The sequence below is a fragment of the Gavia stellata genome, chromosome 8 (assembly GCF_030936135.1).
Source record: "Gavia stellata isolate bGavSte3 chromosome 8, bGavSte3.hap2, whole genome shotgun sequence".
Lineage (NCBI taxonomy): Eukaryota > Metazoa > Chordata > Aves > Gaviiformes > Gaviidae > Gavia > Gavia stellata.
In genome coordinates this window covers 5,177,518-5,195,916 of record NC_082601.1, presented here as the reverse complement: position 1 = coordinate 5,195,916, position 18,399 = coordinate 5,177,518, and the positions used below count along the sequence as shown (strand labels likewise).

The 18,399-nt window shown below is 40.3% G+C and overlaps 1 protein-coding gene across 1 annotated transcript in view; it reads left to right on the top strand.

Moving 5' to 3' along the window:
- ARHGAP15 (Rho GTPase activating protein 15) overlaps nt 1-17,959 on the top strand; it is a 313,756-nt gene extending 295,797 nt beyond the window's left edge. Inside the window, exon 14 of the mRNA XM_059820503.1 lies at nt 17,776-17,959. Coding sequence (XP_059676486.1) covers nt 17,776-17,959 — 184 coding nt within the window. The remainder of the gene's footprint in view (nt 1-17,775) is intronic.
- Nucleotides 17,960-18,399: the final 440 nt, after the last annotated feature.

The window sequence follows — 18,399 nt, the reverse complement described above, 5'->3', positions numbered from 1 at the left end:
ATCCCCTCCCTACTCCTGCTGCCACACCATTTCTGATACAGGCCAGGATGCCGTTGGCCTTCTTGGCCACCTGGGCACACTGCTGGCAGCTACACTGCTGGTAGCTGCATTCTGAAGAGCGTAGGCTTTTGCAAACTACATGTGACTAAGCAGACTTATTTCTACCTATTAAAGATTTAAAAAAAAAAAAAAAGAAAAAGAAAAAGAAAAAAGCCACGCATAGACAGAAGCCCCCAGTAGCCCGCACACCAGGACACGATGACAATGTGATGACAAGTCCAGCAGCAGTACCCAGAATTCCAAGGGAAAATCAGAAAATAAAGTATGGCATCTAGTAATACTGAGCAGGGGGTGTCTGCAAACTTTTTTTTTTTTTTTTAAAGTTGGTGGAGGAAAGATGTAGCAAACATATGTGATTTTCACTTACTAAACTATGTGTCATATCAGCAGTTTCAGGCAGACTTACATATTAAGTCTAGGCTCAGGAGAACCCTTTTTTCACACAGTAGAAGAACAGATTACATTAAGAACAGCACAAGCTTTTTATTAAGAAAAAGAAGAAATAAAAGGTAAAAGTTATGTAAAAAAAAAAGCAATCCCCAGAATGGAAGGACTATACAACAAATTTCTATTTGGGAAACCTCAGAGAACCTGTGGGAGACTTACAACGCAAAGTGTGGGATGGGCATTTAAATTTTGCTTCAGGAAAAATGCCCAGATTCAGGAATAATGCCCAGATTTGGGAATGTGTAGAAGCACAGAAGTCCTGAACTGAAGGCACAAGAAACAAAGACTGATTTTTGACATTATTTCCTGAATCAAGACCTTTCTTTATAATCAGGCAACTCATGAGCAGCTCTTGCTTTTCAGCCATGGAACAGCAGCAGGGAGAAAAGTTTAGCCTTACTCCTACAAGCTTGGGGAGCAGCTACTGGAAATGCGAGGAGGAGAAACGTCCTCTTGCACCATAAGAGTGAGTAGGTGACTGGCCAGGGACCTAAGAGACTCAGGCATCCCTGACTAGCATTTTAAAATGAATTTATCACTTTCTAGCTTGAGAAGGGCCAATACACATCGAGACATGCTCTTGCACATGTGCTTTTCTCTGTTTCAGCTATAGGAGAGTTTTAGAAAGGAGCTGGAGCAATGCCAACACTCATCCCGTTTACTGTAGCTTCCCGGGGCTCATTTTGGGGGAAGGAGAAGAGTTAAACCCATTTCTCTCTGCTAAGTACACACTGGTCTACTAGAATCTACCCTTGTAAATTGGTGGACACAAGAAAATGTGCACCAGGCGCAAGAGTGCACAGGACAGGAGTAATAATAGATTTTGGATTAAAGGCAAAAAAGAAATCCAGTCTTCCAGAAGAACCTTTATGCATTTTTATTTTGTTCACTTTGGGGTGAGGGTGACCTGCTACCGAGGTTTTTGCAGTCATGCTTAGTCCTTCCTTTTGCAGAATAAGCGAGTTTGCAAAGTTCACCTCTTCCCTGAAGAATACCTTACAGCTTAGTGTTTTTAACGAGAAGAATGATGAGTAATTAAAACCACATTTTTACCTGTGTTAGCATACACTTCCTATTTCCACAACCGTATTTAAAAATATAAACCCTGATTTTCATAACAATCAGGCAAATAATTACACTTGGTACTTTTCAATGCTACTGAGCTTCAAAATGTACTGAACTGGTGTATCAGCAAATAACAGAACGATAAAAATAATTAACATAGTTTTAATTTAAATATTTATGATACGGTTGACTCTGTGGCTGTACCGCACCATTGTGCTAGGTGCAGTACACAAATACAGATAGATAGAGCCCCTGTTTCAAAGAGCTCCTATTGTTCATCCCACATTACTCAATATCAAACCATCTCAAAAAAGCTTTTCAAACATTAATTAAATCTCATAACTTCCTTTTCAGGTCAGTAAGTTTTATTATCCTAGTTGTGTAGATGGAGAAAGTGAGGAATGAAGAGGGTAAGGCACTTGCCCACGATGACACAGCGAACACTTCTCACTTCCACTCTCCGCTTACTTCCCGATCCCCCACCCTGAGCCCCCCCACGCCTTTGAAGGCTCATCCATGTGCACACTGACGCTGTGGGCGTACGTGTGCATATGGCCAGCACATCTCGGGGAAGGCCGGTTACTGCTAAATACTCTTCGGTTAATAAAGACCATGTGAGAGTCCTGCTTCTGGTTTGCACTCGCATAAGCTTTAGTAAAGTATCACTGGCGGAGTTAATTTATGTGATTTTGTAACCTCTTAATATTGCTTGGGGTTAGCGTTCTTTTCAACTTGAATGTTTTTTGTTGGTGAAAATTAAGAATGCTCAGTTCATTACAAAATGGGTTCCACCCCCCTTTTTTTTTTTTTTTGCTATTTTGGGAGATTGGGCTCTAACACATTAATGTCCAGGACCAGGTCATCAAAGGGTAAATTGCAATGTTTTTAATTTTTCTGACAAAAGATATGGGATTTTTCTCAGAATAAGGCTGTAAAATAAATAACAGGCTTGAAGTTCCTTAAGATATTCATTGGAACTCAAAAACAACAAAAAAAAAGAATTTAATGCCAAAATGTCAGTGTTCTGTGCAAAATAATTAATATAACACAATAGGATCTATTCTACTATCGATTGAAAGGGAATTTATGCAGGTAATTCATTAAGGCTAGAGGGAGTTTGGCATGTAAATCCCCCAGCACTTTGATGGGAAAACAGACCCTGATGATTTTTTTTTTTAATAAGCTATAAAATACATGCTTTTCAGTGGCAAATATATCAAAAAAAAAGGAAATACCTGAACAACTGTGGCAACGGATGCCCCTGCTCTGTGAGACTTCTGAAATGACATTAGATCAAATCATTTTTCACACATTGCAAAAGATGCAACAATCATTTCAATCACCATGTTAAGAGAATCAATACATTTTTTGCTTCCGGAGAATGGTATTTTACATTCCAACATTTGCAGGTTATCACCTTCGTACGTCTCTTCTGGTGGTCAAGTGCTTGATTAGTACTTCTGACAGGGTATTGGCCATTTTCTTATGAAGATCTAGAAATTCTTGTACATAAAAACCAATGTGAAAAAAAATGAAGAGCAAATCTGTGGACTGGAATGCACCCTACTTGTAATGGGAACAAAAAGCTGGCAATGAAATATAAACCTAAATCACAGCAGAATGACCTACTTTAAGGCATTTGCCAAAGAGACAGTGTTTTAGACAGCTCCTCTGAAGTAGCGTCTTTATGTCTATGCCATCTGCAGATTTATTATTGTGCTTTAGAAAAAAAAAAGGGAAAAAAAAGGGAAAGAAAAAAAAAGGGAAAGAAAAACCTACAGTATGCCTGAACAAAACTCAGCTTGATCTATAGGAAAGATTCCAGTACTGTGGGCACCACACCCACACCTACTGATGTGGTCCAAGTTTTTTCTTTAGAGGCACCTAATTAAGAAACCCTGACTCATTTACATGGATACGTTTGATCTAAATTACACTCCAAACCGCACCAAATTAGGAGCATCTGTGAATGCGAAGTGTTTGTTCCCAGTGACTGGTAGAATAGGGCCAGTTCTGGACGGCACATGTTCAAGTGACGAAAAATATTTCAGATGTAACATACTTCTGAGACCCACTTTTCCACTAATAATTCATAATGAGTTAAACCAGTATCTCTGCTTGAACAATTATTTCAGGCTGTGAAAAAAAGTCATTTTACTTTTAAAAGGAAGAGGGGGAAAAAAAGGGGTGGTAGACAACTACCTAGTTCGGTTGGTGTCCCTGAGAAAGGCGATTAACGCAACCATTACCTGCAATTTAAATCCGTGCAGTGCATGTATTATCAGGTATACATTACTCCTGGAGCCTGGATTAAAGGAAAGTATCTATGAATGATTAGTTGTTGTTCACAGACAAGGCCTTCTGCCTTGAGATATGGTCTTCTGTCGTTAACCTGCTGTGCCAGCTTTCCTAACGAGTCTGAGCAGGCGCTCAGCCCGATGAGGTGGTACCCGACGCACTGGATAACATGAAAAATTCAAGACCACCAGATTTGAGAGTGGTGCTTCCCTTTCGGGCTGCGTTGCTGATGCCATCTGACTATGCCTGTTTGTGTCCTAGAAGGCCACCCTGTACAAAAATGGGTCCTGTGGCAATTAGGGAACTTTTATCCCACTTTCCCATCTCCCAAAAAGAGCGAGCGGCGGGGGCTGCAGAAGCCACTGGTTGCTGCTTTGTTGCCTTACAGTCTAAACTGACAAACTGAAAAAAAAAATAGCCTTTATCTTGCTCTAATTTAAGCCATAGGAGCAGCCCAAGCACCAGGGAATGCAAATCCGAATTCCACACTGGGTTTGCAATTCCCAGTCCGCTAGCGCAATTTGGCACAACCTTCGGATTTGGCCCGTAGTGTTTGGCAGCTACCTTTTATTCTTCCCGTCTTTTATACTTTGTGAATAGTCTAAGTTACATAATGCCAGTGACAATTTGTTTATGGCAAGCATTAGAGTCACTGTTTTATGATTACATTCAAACTTTAAACCACATTTTGACATCTAAGGATCATCTTGCGTTCTCATATAGTATATACAATGAAGGTTTGTGTTCCAGTAAGGGGGGGAGGAACTTTATAAATAACATGACTCCTTTTGTCTGAAGAGATTTTAATACATTTGTCTGATCTACTGTTTTTGCGGTAGCTAGAATATAATTTGAATATATTAATATTTTCAGCAACTGTGCTCAGGGAGCCCAGTTAATAACTTATGCATGGATATATAGATACACTTCAGACAGAGGTAACGTTTTTAGCCCTTATGTTGGTAATACTTAGAAACACACAATGAAAGAGCCTGTTCTTTCCTCCTCTTTGTTGTGGGCATGCATTGTGATGGTATGGAGCCAGTGTTCTTTCTGTTGTCTACACAGCCTGGATTCAATAAGCAGTTATATATGCATATTATGACAATGTGGTCAAGGAAACCAGATTTTTTTACTATACCTTCATGTGCCTGTACAGTATAAAATCTGGTATTTATTTTTCTTGTCCTCATTCAATATGTTAACAAAATCATAATTTGATACAGGTTATGTTCACTTTATAATTAAAATTATAGAGTTAGATGAAAATACAGCAAGATGTTACTGAACGGAAAATATTTATCTTTTCGTACATTACGCATTATGGTGCAATATAAAATCATCAATCTGTGGAGCGGCTAACTCCAGCCAAGCGTACGACAACTTGCCTCCTCCCCTGGTCCACAAGATGCAACCAGTTACCTCTAGGCCGAGGGTTTCTCCACCCATCTCAGCCCCTCCGTTAGATGGCATTGCCACGTCCTCTCCAGAGCTTTGCTGTGCTCTTCTGAAAGAAGAACCCTTTCCATGGAGATGAGCCAAGAAAAGGGAATTCAGAAAAGTTCCGTATTTTTTATAGATCCCACCAACCTGTCTCCTGTAGCTCTCCTAGCACCTTCACGGACAAAGTACAAACTTTTCGCACCACGTTCTCTGTGTCAGAGCTAGACTCGGCCTCACCAAACCACCTCAGGATAGCACTTCATCTGCCTTGAAACTGCTCCCGCTTCCCAGATCGTTGCCAGCCACAGTGCCAAGTCCAGGCCTTTACCAAACACTATCAGCAATCTTGGAGACCCCAGAAGCATATAGCATATGGGACATATGGAAGCTTTCCAATAAGTAAAGTTTACTGTGAACATCTGTTTGTCCGTATTCAAACTTTCAGTCCAGAGAGGGTTTCCAGTAGGGCTGTGGCAGTAGTAGTAGCAGGCAACTTAAGACCACCTCCTAGGACAGCCCAGATATGTTTCCATATCTGGATAACACTCTCATAAAAGTGTCATCAAAAGAATGAGTTTTCCATTCCTTCAGAGCATCTACCCCATAGAAGTCATTGCAGCTGCTATGGACTCAGTGTCAGCCCTGAGATTTCTGCCTCAGGGCAAATTTCAAATCTCGATTAACATGTTTTGAATCTCACCTGACCACTATGGTGAGGAACTGCCTAACTTTTCTGGGTTACACGCTAACAGGTTTCCATTACCCTTCATATTAAATTACACTTATATGGCTTTGCATCCTGAAACTACAATATTTGCTTCCTAAAGAGGCACTTTCTCAGCTTGTAAATCCATTTACAACCATTCACTTAAGGTTAGACATTTTCTGCTGTAGGGGAAGATCCATGCAATCGCTACAAAAAAGTGTCCTGAACTGAGTCTTATCTGAGAGCCAGACAGCACAGTGTCAGCGGTCTTCTGGAGCTCAAGGCAATGAAAAAAATCATATGCAAGGCATTTAAGCTTCATCTGCAAGAACGTGCCTACGCATAACATCAACAAGCAAGGCCATACAGGGACAGAGCCATCTGGCAGGCGGGCACTATCAGAAATGCCTCTCTACAACTCTGTTAGGTTTTATTCAGTTAAGCTATGACGGAGAGATTTGATGTCCTGGAAGCTGCTTGCTGAACGAGCTGTCCCAAGACCGATGAGTATGCCTTGGTATCAACAGCAAGATTGTACCCGTTGTTCCTAAAACCTTCAACGTCTGTCAAACATGGTTGCGGTTAGGAGGTCTAAGAGACTTGTGTGTGTTTTCTCACCAGTTTTTCTAACTGTGGATTTTGATCAGGGTCAGATGAAAGCAGATACTGGCAAGTCTGGTCACTTGAAGCTTCAAAGATGAAAGAAACACAACTACTGAGAGAGGTAGGGCTGTCTGTATAGAGAATAAAGACTTTTGTAAAGTGTCTAAGGCAGTTAGACCACAGTCATCTGAGACCAGTACATGTGTGAATGGGTATTTGACTTAAAAAGGAACTAATGAGAAAATTCAAAGATAGTTTAAAGCTAGGAAATACTGCAGAACTTGCAATACTACAAAGGGTGCATCTTAGAAAGACACAATATATGGAAAATCCTCCACTCCAGGCAGTTCATGCGTTTAGTGCAATGGACTATACACGTGCACAAAAAATAAACATCAAGCTAAGGTGAGTGGACAAGACAGACAAAGTGTAAGTAGAAAAGACAATGCTGACATAGTAAATTCGTTGCTCAAGGGCAAGTAAAATGTAAATAAGTTTAAAGAAATCAAAGACTCATGGCACATGCTCACTAGTGCATTTAAGAGATACATTCATCCTACTCATGTTCAGTATCAGGGCTGAAACAATCGTGATGCTGGGAGGCATGTTAAAGCATCTTTCAAATCTGATACAAATGCAGTGCATATATATTGCAATAGTAGCTTGTGGAGAGCTCAGAACAGAACCTGAAAGAGTAGGAATCCTGGTCGAGGTCAGGTCCTGTATAAATTCATCTCTGTTGGGCAGACAACTGCAAAAAGACTTTCATTTTAAACAACAAGATGGTGATAATATAGGTTAAACAAATGGAGGTTTTATATTGGGGAGAATTAATAGGCCAATATTAAAAAGGTTTACATTATTTAAAAATACCTGAAACAAAACAATTTATGAAGTAATTACATATATAGGAGTTCACAGAAAAGGAAAACTTTGGCAAGAGTTTGTTCTCTGACTTCCTTGGAATTCTTTGCCACATTCTCCGACTTCAACATCAAAAATTCTAGGTTGTCTCACAAAATTGAATAATTTATTCATGACGCTGGACAAAACCAATGTGGTGTTAGCGAAAATAAGTTTTTCATGAGAAGCTCTAGACTCACTGACAAAGATGTATTTCTGAGCAGGTTGTCTAAAATTCAGCATCCCAGGTTGAAATTCCAGCCAATTGCCACTTTTGGGCTTTAAGTCAGAAAGTAAACCTGTCATATCCAGAGTTGAGTTATTTGCTGTCAACTGGATTACCGTAGCACAAAAGGGCTATAATTGAAGTCTGCAAGAGGTTATAGATTGAACATAGTCAAAAGCAGTAATTCCACTTAGTGAAAGTAGATATCATCCAAAGTGAGAAAAGTTAAGCTTATATAAGGTGAAATTCTGACTCCGTTCTGGCTCCCAGTCACTGGGAGTTTTGTCAGTGACTTTAACAGTAATCAAAATTTCTCTCACCATCGAGCGAGATGCTGCAAAGGGTGCGATGAAGTGGAAGTTAAAATAACTGTTTAACCTGGGGCTTCCGAAATACATTTTCTGAGCACGGACTGCCGTCTAACTCAGTGTTTCCCTGACGCAGCAATGCAGGCAACCCTCCTGGGGACCAAGGGAATAAAACTGTACTAGTGGAGCACGTCTAGGATTTGCAATCAGAATTTCCCTGCTGTAACTGCTGAGGTTCACATTGTTCCTCGTCCTGTGGGCCATGGTGGAACTGGTCTACTTAAGCATCGCGGGGTATGGTTTGTAAGAAGGCATTTCAGAAAGCTGTAACATCCCTGAGTATCAGTGCCAGTGCTGACATCCTTCCACCTGAGCTGCTCTTTTGAAAGACGGATGGAGGTTACTGGAAGAAAGAGCATAGCAGTGGTTGGCAGAGGCACTAAGTTTACTGGGAGGAGGAGGATTATATTATAATAAGTCTCATAATCTTTCTATTTTTCTTACCAGTAAATCTGAACCAAAGAATGCAATTTATGTGCATCTGTGGACAAGGCTCCATAGGGTGTCCCGTGTGCTTTCCACATGCCCTCTGCTCTGGGTGTGTTGTAGAAGGGTGGCTTCTTTCACTGAGTTAGAAAACAGCTGGGTTACCAGCAGAACTGGTGCCGCGGCTTTTTTACCGCGTACTTTTTGTTTGTCCATCACTAAGCATATCAAAACCTCAGTGTCCCCATCCGAAAACAATGCTGTTAATAACATTAATCCACCTTTATTAAGAGCTTTTAGTTTTATGGAGGAATACCAAATATTATTAAGACAAAGACAAGAGGATAATAAGGAAATGTGTTTTTTCCCTTGCTGACCTAGTTTCTAACCCCGCTTTAAAATCTTCCCTTGATTTTAATTATGCTTAATCTAAAGCTAAGCTCACAAATCTAGCAAACTTAGGGACTGCTTTTAAGTGAATTTTCTCGCCTGTCAGAGTTCCTCAAGCTTTCTACGCTACAGTTAGAAGTTTATCTCCAGCCCAGATACAAAGTTGAGGCAGCTCTCTGCCCGTAGGAAGCATCCAGCAGCGTTACTGTACGACGCGTGAGTTCAAACGCTACCTTGCTCGAATCGAGCCTGTGTACAGCATTCTTCGCAGAACAATTGCAGTCCTTTTCTCATCAGTGATAGCCAGAGGCAGTAATAAGGGTGAAGGATATCTATCATGAAAAGTCCAGTGTCAATGTGTTCCCCCAATTTATTTACTGACCTTCAATGCAACAGCCATACTCCTGACCCTCATGAGATGAAGCCTAAGGGGAAATGGCACTGAGCACCAATTCCATATCCTGTTGTTCTGTGGTCTAAATTAAGTGCTAATTAATTACCACTGGCATCTTTGGCATTGCCTGTCAAATTGGATTTAGGATATCCTTTCGCTGTTTAAACAAATAGCCCTACATCTAAAGCTAAAATCCCAAGTGTTAGCACTTTCTTTACTTTTAAATTTTTATTTAAAAATTCAGCAAGTACGTCCATGGATTTTGAAGGTAGAATTCAAATAAAAGAAAGAGGGATTTATATTGTCAATTTTGATTAATAGTCCTTCATTAATAAACATCCTGTTATTCAGTTTCCACCTGCAGTTGCTGATGTTGCCTGGAATCAATTAACTCATATAATTTGATTTATTTTACAAAGACATTTTTGGATGTGCTGTGCTGATGATAAAGGTTCCATATTTACAATTCTTGATTTAAGGGAGATTGTTACTAACTGCTTTTTATTTTTAATGTTACAAGGAAATGTAGCTTCAGGCATTTTTGAACGAAAATATTTAAGCAATTTAAAAAGTTAAAGCATTATTCATGTAAAACTATCTGTTGCTTTCTGAGCCACGCAGGCCACGAAAGCATAGAGATCCAGGACCTCTGACAGGTCGATCTTCACAATAAGCTAGTTGTTCTGCAGAAAAAAAATCAGAAATAGAATTAAAAAAAAAAATAAAATCAATCACAGCAAAAGTTACACCACCAGCCAAAAATACAGTTAAGGGCTCTATGCGTTATATCTCTGTCTGAACATATATTATTCCATGTAGTCTCACACTGCCTTTATCACTCTACTATCCAAACACCTCTAAGAAGTGCATTAGCATCTGCCTAACATCTGTCATGGGTGGTTTTGTTCTCTCCCATCCTCTCCCCAAGGAGAGGCTCGTGCTTGCAGTAGTAGTGTGGCTTTTGAAGAAGGGTTCGCTGTTGTTTGAGATATCTATGCTGCTACAGGGCTGTTAGAGAAGGCAAAAATGAATGCCTTGTGCAGGGAGCTGCAGCCAGAGGAGTCTGAGATGCTTCTTAAGGAAGTTTGTGGCCTTCAGCTGACTCCTACCAAGTGGCTGTCCCCGAACAGGCAAACTTCAGGCTCAGTAGCAACTCGCACTGTGATAACACGGACTAGCCAGATCTCCTCCTCTCTCCGGCCGCATGAGCATTAGTCAGAACCAGTTTACATTCAGACACAAAAAATTAAAAACCAAGCCAAACTGGGAGGGCAGAGTGCTGGCTGTCAGTAAATGGAAGAACTCAGCAGATCCCCCAGCTGGGTCAGTTTTCCAAAAGGGAGACCTGGAATTTTTGCTGTAATGGGGAAGATTTTATGAAAAGATTTTGAATCCATTTCTTTGACACAACGTGGTTTAGGGCAGCAGGACCTGAGCGTCTGCCCACACTGCGCTTTTCAGTGGAGCCACCACAGCGTGGAGGTGAACTCCTGCCCTTGCTGTCCATGCCATGCCGGGACACCAGTGTGCACCCTCTGCCTTTGGAGCTCCTCTAACACAGGAAACAGCCAGAAAAAAGAAATGATCCCAAGGCTGAGATGCAGGTACAATGTTACCCTGCTCTCTTCATCAAGCCACAGCTGAGGGTGTTGGCAGGAGCACGGCTCCCGTTGTGCAGAGCAAGCAGGACTTCTCCAAAGCACATTCCTGAACCAAGCCCCTGTAGGTGCCTGTGTCCCTTTAGATAGCTCAGTATGCTTTTACCTCTTGGCCGCGGTCACCCGGAAAACGAAGACCATCTCTACAAGACAGGCAGTATGTGAGTTGTGTGTGAAGGCAAGAGCGCTCGCACTCTTCAGAAAGGAAGTCGCACAGGTAGCAAAGTTCACTTGATGGTGAGAAGATTTTATTTTGAACTGTTCTCTTATTAAACCAGGCTAAGCCAGAATAAATGTCTGTCTTCAGCTTTTCGGAGCCTATTCAGCCAACTGCGAACCGATGTTCAGAGTTAGTTTAGTTATGATTTTCAGTTAGGGCTAGGGTCCAAGGCAGTTCATCCAGGGAAGGGCTCGTGCTGTGAGATATGCGGGAGATCCCCTGAGGAAGCCCATTCTCCACCGGGTCCCTGTCAGCTGTCCAGGTACTATATATAGCCATCCAACGGTCAGATTTAAAGGCTAGTCTGCAGAAGAAGACAGCATCAAGTGCTCATTCTCGTGTCCCAGAGCAACTGAAGAGAAGGGATTTTTCCCAAAGAGCTGTAATATGAACCCACAGCTGCAGAGCACAGGAAGCCTATGGAGTTTCTGTAGGCCAGGAGCCATGGAGGCTATTTTCAGCAAAAGCAAGCTCTTAAGTATGTCTGAACTATTTCTGACCCCTCTCGTAACATATCATACACCATGACCTGGTTTCTCTATTACCAGTCTTGGATAGCTATTGTTTCCAATTCAACCTATGGAGCACAGAGGAATTTAAAGTACCTTCACATCTTACACAGGCAAAAGAAAGTAGCTTAAAACTGTATTAGTTCACTGTGATCACATTTTGAAAAGGACAGACTTTGTAGCATTTTGGACCTCCTCTACAAGCATAAACCTCAGGTTGTAGCTACATATGCAAAAAGCTCCCCCCCCGCCGCAACATGTTATACAGATTTCACAAACAACAAACTGGGGATTCAACTGATAATGTTTGCATTTGCTTAGCTTCATCAGCTAGTGAATACCACTGTAATGCAACTGAGCAAATCATCCATAAAGCCAGTACATAAATAATAATGAGGCTTAGTTTGCATTCATAAAATATCAAGAATCCCAATTTATTACTAAATTTTAAAATTATCTACATTGCAGTGCAATGAATTGAGCAGTTTACACAAATAGAGCTTATGGTATCAGGAGCTCACTTACTACCGATTATTTTCATTAAGTCTCTCAAGATGGGGTTAAGTAGTGCACAGGCCCTGCACCCTTCCTCCACGGTGAGTGTATTTTGCTCTCTGTCCTAAGCTGGTATATCCAGCTGGATGTGGGTATCTCTGCAAGGCTTTGACCTGTTATAGAAGGACACGTATCGCCGTTTGTGTTTTAAGAGGACTCTCAGAGCCAAACTTTGTAGTTCAGTTGCCTTTTTAGTACCAAAAAGCACTTAAGTTCTTCCTGAAGAACAACTACTATAGCTGAACTGGAGTAAGTTTACAACAGAAAATGATGTTGCAGTAATATGCTGTATCTCAGGAAAGTATGTAACAGGCCTTAAATGGAAAGGAAATACATTCAGAAGAAACCTGATATTTTATCTGTGCATCATTTTGTACTGCTGCTTCCTTCCTAACACTGAAAAACCCGTCTGCAAAAGCCCTGCCAAAATGTGCTTATACACACACAGACATTATCAGTTTGTAGGATGGTACGTTTTATTATCAGGTTATTTTCCAGTACATTTGGCACAGTTAAGGTAAGTATATTAACTTTACTTCCAAATAAAGAAAACAAAGTTGTACTGAATGTCTCAGCCATTGTCAATGAGTTAAAAACTGACAGGAGGTCCAAGTAATCAACCCTGTCTACTGCGCCAAGCTTTCCCCTGGGACATCTCTTCTGATCATACAATGTATCTGACTGGCATGGATGTAGAATTGCTTTCAATAAAGATTTTATTTCAAGGTTGGATGATTCCTTCCCAAATGTCTTGTCACTAAAGCAAAGTATGTAATACCTGTTATTTTTTAACTCCTGTGAACCAGCGTTTGGGCAGGAGAAGAGCAGAAAACGTTGAGCTAGAAACTGTTCATCATAAGAGTCAAATTTTAAGACGTTCAAATTGATTGGGAGCTCTGCAACAGAAAAAGAAACTGCTGCATAAAAGCTAGTCTGTAAGAATGCACTGAAAAGGCCTGTTAACAGCGTTATAGCTGAGGTGAGTTGAAGGCAGCTGAGCCCAGGGCCGAGTCCGTAAGCTAAAACGTTACATTTGCATATGCTTGAGTATGTATAAGAAACAGATATTAGCTAGCTTGAGGATAATTATTGGTAAAGTGGATCAATGGGATGTGCAAACTTTGACCCATTGAGGCAGTTCATAGGAACTTACATATCAAATCAGCCCCGTTGTCCATCGGGACGAGCAGCTCCGGCCGTGACAGTGGTCGCCAGCACAGTTCAGCAAAGGTACAAACCCACTCAAACGGGCTGTCATGGAATAATCCACTAAGAGAGGAGTCAGTTCCTAATTCTGTAAGGTTAGTTGTTATAGACGTCATTTTTTCCTTTCTGTGGAGTTTTCTTTATTCGCATGCATCTTTAATCTTTCTTGGCCTCTGTTTAGATCTTGGTTTCTGTCTCTCATGGCAGTGACTTCCCTAGTTAAATAAAATATTGTGCATACTGCTGGTGGACAAGATTCTGACGACATCAAAACCTACTTTTATCCCTTGGTCCTCTACTGAATGCAGAGGATGGCATTTCCTACACCTGCCATTCTGGCTCATAATTTTTTACCAGGTGACCCGTTCTTACTCTTCTGATCCCCTCATTTTGCAACGTGCTGCCCTTTAGTCATACTCTATATTACCAGTTCATGGAAGAGGAGCAGGATTGTCTTATTGAAAAGTTACCCTTAGATAGAATTTAAAACAGTAAAATAGTACTAGGCATAGCTAAAAAAAGTTCTGCTGAGGGTAGAAATGCCCCTAACATTGAGCAAACTTAAATCCTCGTAGGCTGGAAAGGGCTAAGAAAGCAAGACTGAGCAGTTCTCAATGCAGCTAGCAGAGGACAGCTCTACCCTCAAAGAGTCTCCAGTTTATAGTAAAACTGTGCCCTTTCCAATGGGCTTTTCCTCCCTAAGTACACTGACTTCTCTCTCTAATTTTTAATGTGCAGTAGGAACATTAAAATGACGAGGAATCAGTCACTGTTGAAACGTTTTCCCCTCCTCAGCAGTTACTACGGAGTAAAAATGGATGAAGAACATTTCCTAACACCTAGTGTGTTTGAAGTAATAATCCAATGTGCTTTCAGAATGTCAAAATTAATAATGATTTTATTTAGAGAGTTTGAAAAGTCTAGGTTTAATGGAACTAGAGAGCCAAACTCACCATGCAATGACCCTCTTAGCTCTAGAGTTGCCCTGCTCTCAGTCACACGCTTTCCAGCTTACGGTTGCCTTGGCAACAGCCAAAGCATAAATTCCAAGTATTTTTGCTTATATATCTGCCATTGACACTAGAGCCCTCCTATCAGGCACCTCTGCTGTTTTAATACATCATTAATTTCATTACTATTAATAATGAGAACCGTATTTTCTGTATATCTCCTGACTTGTGATCTTAAAGGACTGAAGCCATTCTTGAAGTTTGCAATTCAGCTCACTTCTCTGGGGGGGAAATCTTGCACAGCGTAACACCCAAAACTTTATTGATATGGTTCCAACATCTGTGGCACTGGATTATAGATTGTTTCTAAAATAATCTTAAATTGATGGATCATTGCTCCTTCCATTTGGGCTTAACAAAAAGTAGCTCTGACATTTCCTTTCACTTTTTATGTTGTAAATGGTGTGTCACTCTTTCTGCTCTTTTTCTTGCCAAAAAAAGAATTCTTGCCCATTTTTAGGGATTTTCTCTTTTAACAACTGAATTTCACTTAGCAGCTACAGTAATAGCTTAAATTGTGCATATTTGTTTTTATTTTGCTTTGACTTTTTCTTTGGTGGACAGGTGAAAAAAGTATTAGTTATGGAAGTTCATTGGTAAATATTTGTAATTTAAAAAGGCATAAGGTCCTAAACTTATGATTATTTTATTCAGGCTGGACTGAATTCCTTCCTTCCTTCCTTCCTTCCTTCCCTCCAGTAGCTGTATTTTACCAAAGATTATTTAACTACTCAGACTTCCCATGTTTCCAAGTTTGCTTAGTTTACAGTCTTTTGTTATTGTGGTCATCAAACCAAGTACGACTGCATGCATACATAGAAAATATCAAGAATTCTCAAGAGATTTTATCAATACAATAATTATTACACTAGGGTTAAGCTTAGGAGCCCCAAATATAGGCGGATGTTCTTAGTGCCATGTTCCATACCGATGAACACAACAGAGAGCTGGTTCCTCTCCATTGCCAACACCCACTACGCACATCCTCCTCTGTTTCATGCCATACCCTCACCTCCTGAGAGCTGAGTGACTGCAGACCGTGTGCTGGCAATGCCTGGATTCAATCAGGACTTCGCGTGCAGGATGGCATCTCCAGGAAAAACAAGGGGAATCATTCTGCTTCAGAAAGATGGCAAACGAGGACAGAGGGGTTGGCCATCCATCTTCCATTTTCTATGTCCACATCAGAAACATAGGATCTCAACCACTTGCTCCAAATTTTACAGCCTCCTCTCCCTTCAGTAAATTGAGCCCTGCCACTACTGTGTTCACCCTGACTCTGCTCATTCATCGTCCACTGCCTCCTGCTCCCTGCAAGGTGTTTCTCCTCCAGCTTCATCAGTGCTGGCCATCATCAATACCACCACATTGCAAAGCCATGGCCGATGCTAAACTGATGATCGCTAAAGTTACTCAAGATACAACTGCTGAATGTTTTTTTCCCTGGTGAACTAGCATCTCTGCCTATGCTGATGCCATTTGCAAATACGTTATAAGGTTTCCAACTTCCAGCATGTAACAAGCTCAACAGAAATAAAGTCTTTCTCACAGGCAGGCCCCAAGCTTGATATATGTGCTTCTGCATAAGTGGCATTAAGCAAAACAACCTCGTCACCCCTCTAACAAACATTTTTAATTGTGATAAAGATGCGTGACGTCCATCAGAAGCCCACACAGTCATTTGGCAACAAAACTACTAACTTTTGAGACTTTCTGAAGAAATGAAGAGATGATATGTTAATATTGCCACAGAAGAAAGATAATTATTTTTTTAATTTATAATAAAGATGCTATATTTTAAGAAACTAATAATTAAGCCAATCTGATTAGTGCCATATGGAGAGTGTTTTGTGCAATGGACACCACGGTTACAAGCATGAGGCAGAACTAAGTAATGCTTCCTATTTATATATGGGAATAAAATACGAGCACTGATGTTCGAGGAACGTGGTAAACACAAGATGGGCAGAAATCCACAAGACAATGCTCTTTGCTGTGTGACCCACCTGCTAACAGGAAAGAAACCTTTTTTAAGTGACTGAACCCATTATGTCTCATGAAGTTTCTTTCACTTATAGTGTAGCTTGCTGTAAATTCAGCAACAGGTATGGGAAAACAGACACAACTATGATGATTTTTAAACTGCTGTCTGGATTTTAAAAAGGTAAATGAGTTACAACGAGAAAGAGGGAAAAAGCAAAACTTGGCTTCAACAGTCCACTTGGAATATTTAAGTTAAAACTAACAGGTTAAGGAAACATCCATAAATTCAAACATTTACATATTAAAGTTACATTTAGTTCACATTCCTTGGTAGAGCTGTGTAATTTATTTATAAAATATGTATCTTCATTTACTAGTCTTTCCAACCTAGGATATATTATATATTCTGGAGGGTGGCAGGAAATGGATTTCTACTTAGTTCATACTCACCGCTGCAGAGATTTATGCGTAACTGCCTACCTGAACTCCATCCATTAAACCTATATTGTTCTTAGACCAGACTTCTCCATCCTTAATGTCATTTCCACAAGAATATTATGTCTTAATACAGACATAAGATCAACTTTTAATAACAATAGTCCTCCTCTTGTAATTTTGTGGGTAATAAAGATATCAAAGGTTATAATCTTTACCATTATTTTCTAAGTCATCTCATTAAGGTATGTGGTCTCAGTGTCTTTCAAGAAACTTTGTGTCAGGATAAGGCATGCAAAAGTCTTTAGTTATATAAATTTCACAATCCATTTCAGACCATACTAACTTTATTGGATTTAAATTAGCAGAAGGAATGTGTTTCATATGAGCTCTATATTACAGGGCTTTTTTTTGGTTTCCCAAGTCTTTCAGTGCTGGAGACCATGTTAAGAGAAACAGGGAAGCTTCTCCCTGGAGCCACCAAAACTGTTGCCACCAAAAGTGCTCAATTCCCTTAGCGTAAAGAGCAATCCCTGTTTTCGGTATCTACATGTATGAGCTCTGAAATTCTTGCTTTATAGCACGTACACTAATGCTCGTTTGCCAGAAAGCAGCAAATTGTGCCCTGATATAAGATGGGGCTCTAGGCCTCCACCCTGCGCACATCTTGCTCTCTGGAACTGACTCTCCTTTCCTTGTGCGTCAGGTTGGCAGAAGTTGTCTCTTCCCTCCCTCTTTTCTTTCTTTTTGATAACCAAACAAACATCCCTGTTAGGAGAATCAGTAAAAAGTGCCTCTCTGTACTTCAAATGCAACAGCGACTCCTTTGACATCCCTCTTTTTTAACCAATTCTTTCCTTTCGTCAACAGGATAGCAGCCAAGGAATCCGTGAATCTTATGTCAACACAAAGCTTAGGAATTGTGTTTGGACCAACACTCCTTAGACCTGAAAAGGAGACAGGGAACATGGCAGTCCACATGCTGTACCAAAATCAGATAGTTGAACTTATGTTGAGTGAGTACAGCAAGATCTTCGGCTCTGAGGAAGACTGACAGACAGGGCCTGTTATTGAAAACGTTCACATCTGTCTTGATGTCTAATATTTTTACATTTCTGTAAACATATTTCTGAAATATTTCTTTTTCTTTCAAGTGACAGATGCCTCATTTTGTGAAAACTTAATGATGATTTTGTGTTTAATTTTCAAACATTGGAATAAAAAATATTGTCAACATTTGCCTATATGTATTCTACATTAACCCTTTGAGAGTTTCATTATGCTAGCACTCCAAGTGTCACTTTTTTTACAAGCTGAGCACACAGCATATGGCCAAAGACCATAGAAAACGCTGTTTACCAACATATGCAATGGCACAGAAAGACAAATAGTAATTGAGGAGATTTGTGGAAAATGGATTAAAATATGTATATTAAAGGCAATGAATTAAAACAGTGATACCAGATCATTTGTAGCTAATCTGAGTGTAATTTA